The 2951-nt window shown below is 56.4% G+C and overlaps 1 protein-coding gene across 1 annotated transcript in view; it reads right to left on the reverse strand.

Moving 5' to 3' along the window:
- LOC122546116 (histone-lysine N-methyltransferase 2B-like) overlaps positions 1–2635 on the reverse strand; it is a gene marked incomplete at its 5' end in the record, with an annotated part of 6262 nt that extends 3627 nt beyond the window's left edge. Inside the window, 2 exons of the mRNA XM_043684938.1 lie at positions 700–984; positions 2583–2635. Coding sequence (XP_043540873.1) covers positions 700–984; positions 2583–2635 — 338 coding nt within the window. The remainder of the gene's footprint in view (positions 1–699; positions 985–2582) is intronic.
- Between the last annotated feature and the right edge of the window lie 316 nt (positions 2636–2951).

The following is a 2951-nucleotide window of genomic DNA, read 5'->3' on the forward strand; positions in this document are numbered from 1 at the left end:
CCTTTTGTCCGTGTTTGACCCAAGGCTGGAATGAGGTCAGGAGCTGAGTGACCCCGGGGGAACCCGAACTGGGCGTCACTGAGCAGGTTATTGCTGAGCGGGTGCTGTGTGATAGCCCAGTTCCTGAGCCCTTCCATCACATTCCTGATGCTGGAGAGGAGACGGATGGGGCAGGAATGGGCCGGTTTGGGATTTGTTCCTGTGTATATGTACGGGGACATACCTGGGTCGGGTAGATGCCAGTATTGTCCCTGGACTGGAACAGCTTGGTGAGGGGAGCAGCCAGCTCTGGGGCACAAGCCTTCAGTCCCATCGCTGGAATGTTCTCATGGCCCATAGCCTTTGCAGTGTCTAGGATCTCTGGGATATCCCGTGGAGTGAATGGAATTGGTTGGAGCCTGGTATCTGTGACGCTGGGGACCACAAGAGGGGGCTGAATGGCCTCCTGTTCCTTTGTACCAGGCTGGAGGAGGGGGGAGTGGCTGAATGGCCTCCTATCCCTGTGTAACAGGCTAGAGGAGGGGCTGAATGGCCTCCTGTTCCTGTGTAACAGGCTGGAGGAGGGGGGAGAGGGGCTGAATGGCCTCCTGGTGTTCCTGCCTGCGAAAGGGTTAGGGGTTAAGGACTTGCAAACCCGTCCGATTCTCCCCCTGACGCGCGCCCTCCGCCGAAACCACGCTCCCCGTTACGTGGACTCACTCTCCGAGTCAGAGATGTCAGACTCCTCAAACAGGGCGTAGTAGGACCACTGGCGGGCCGTGCGGCGAATGGACTTGCGCTGGAGTTGGGTGTCGGCTCCCAGGCCCTCGACGGGGTTCAGAGAGGTGTCCCCATTCTTAACCTGCACCTCCTCCACCGCTGCCTCCAGCATGTACTCATAGGCAGCATAACCCTGACTGTCAGGGAGCCACTCCTCGTCATCCTTTCCCATCACCGGCCGAGTGTCAATGGCAGGCAGGAGGGTGATCCGGCTCCTCTTCCGCACTGTGGGAACAGGGGGAGGGGTAAAATCCATCAGAAACGGCATCGTCAGCTCCCCTCCCCGCCACACACACCTCCCACAGGACAACGCAACGTCCTCTACAGGAGGCTCTGGCATTTCGTGAGCATCCCATTCCCATCGCGTCACCATTGGAAGCCACGAGCTCTGGGACTCCCTCAAGAGAGAGTGTGGTGCTGGAAAAGCACAGCAGGTCAGGCAGCATCCGAGGAGCAGGAGAATCGGCGTTTCAGGCAAAAGCTCTTCATTAGGGATTCCTGATGAAGGGCTTATGCCTGAAACGTTGACTCTCCTGCTCCTCAGACGCTGCCTGACCGGCTATGCTTTTCCAGCACCACACTCTCTCGACTCTGATCTTCAGCATCTGCCGTCCTCACTCTCCCCTCTGGAATTCCCTCCCAAACGCTCTCTCATCCGACTCTCCCTCTCCCCCTTATTGTTTAGGCCACTGTTGGAATATTGTGTGTAATTCTGGTCTCCTTCCTATCAGAAAGATGCGAAATTTGAAAGGGTTCAGAAAAGATTTACAAGGATGTTGCCAGGGTTGGAGGGTCTGAGCTACAGGGAGAGGCTGAACAGGCTGGGGCTGTTTTCCCTGGAGCGTCGGAGGCTGAGGGGTGACCTGATAGAGGTTTATAAAATCATGAGGGGCATGGACAGGGTAAATAGACAAGGTCTTTTCCCTGGGGTGGGGGAGCCCAGAACTAGAGGGCATAGGTTTAGGGTGAGAGGGGAAAGATATAAAAGGGACCTAAGGGGCAACCTTTTCACTCAGAGGGTGGTACGTGTGTGGAATGAGCTGCCAGAGGAAGTGGTGGAGGCTGGTACAAAGAAAATATTTAAAAGGCATCTGGATGGGGACATGAATAGGAAGGGTTTAGAGGGAAATGAGCCAAGTGCTGGCAAATGGAGACCAGATTAGGTTAGGATATCTGGGTCAGCATGGACACATTGGGCCAAAGGGTCTGTTTCTGTGCTGTACAGCTCTGACTCTGGGATATCTGGGTCAGCATGGACGGGTTGGGCCGAAGGGTCTGTTTCTGTGCTGTACAGCTCTGTGACTCTGTGATACCTGGGTCAGCATGGACGGGATGGGCCGAAGGGTCTGTTTTTCTGCTGTACAGCTCTATACCTCAGCCTCAGACGCTCCATGGAAAACCTCCCCAGCACTCCCCGGTATGACCGGCCTCTTGGCTTGAGTTGTCCTTTGCCTGTCTGTGATATCTCCCAGAGCGGCCTGAGCTCAGACGTTCTCCCTGACGCCGGACTCCTGCCTTCCCCATCTGTCTGCACAGCGTTTCTGTTGGTAGACCCAGCTAAGTCTCCAGCTGGAGCTGCCTCCACCACAATCCCTGGGCAGCCTGTCCCAGACCCCAACCATTCGCTGGATGAAATGCTTTGTCTCCCCCTCGCTGAGTTTGCAAATCACTTTAAAGTTGTGCCCTCCGCTTCTCCCGAACGTCTCTATATCCCCCGCCTCCCCTCCCGAGCTTTACTCTGTATCTAACCCCGTGCTGTCCCTGTCTCTGGGAGTGTTTGATGGGGGAACAGTGTAGAGGGAGCTGGGAGATGTTGTCCTTACCGTTAGCCAGGCGTTCCTGCCGTTTCCGCTCGATTTTGTCACACTTGCGCCATCTGCAAGGACAGGACGGAGAAGGTTAACAACAAAACACAAGGCGAGGCCATTCGGTCTGCCGTGGCCATGCTGACAGTTCGACAGAGCCACCCGACCCTGCTCCCTGCACCTCTCCTTCTCCAGTTGGATCCTGCCAATAGTTCCCCAACCCTGCCCTGACAGAAACACACCTTTCCACCCGGGTCAGGTTAATGTGAGGAGTATCGGTGCCTCACAGCGCCCAGAGACACCACTCCCTGTCACCCACACAGCAATACCCAGGGGCTGGCGACTTGCTGCAGAGCCATCGCTGAACACCGGGGCGGGGGCGGGGGA

The sequence above is a fragment of the Chiloscyllium plagiosum genome, unplaced genomic scaffold, assembly GCF_004010195.1.
Source record: "Chiloscyllium plagiosum isolate BGI_BamShark_2017 unplaced genomic scaffold, ASM401019v2 scaf_98656, whole genome shotgun sequence".
Taxonomy (NCBI): domain Eukaryota; kingdom Metazoa; phylum Chordata; class Chondrichthyes; order Orectolobiformes; family Hemiscylliidae; genus Chiloscyllium; species Chiloscyllium plagiosum.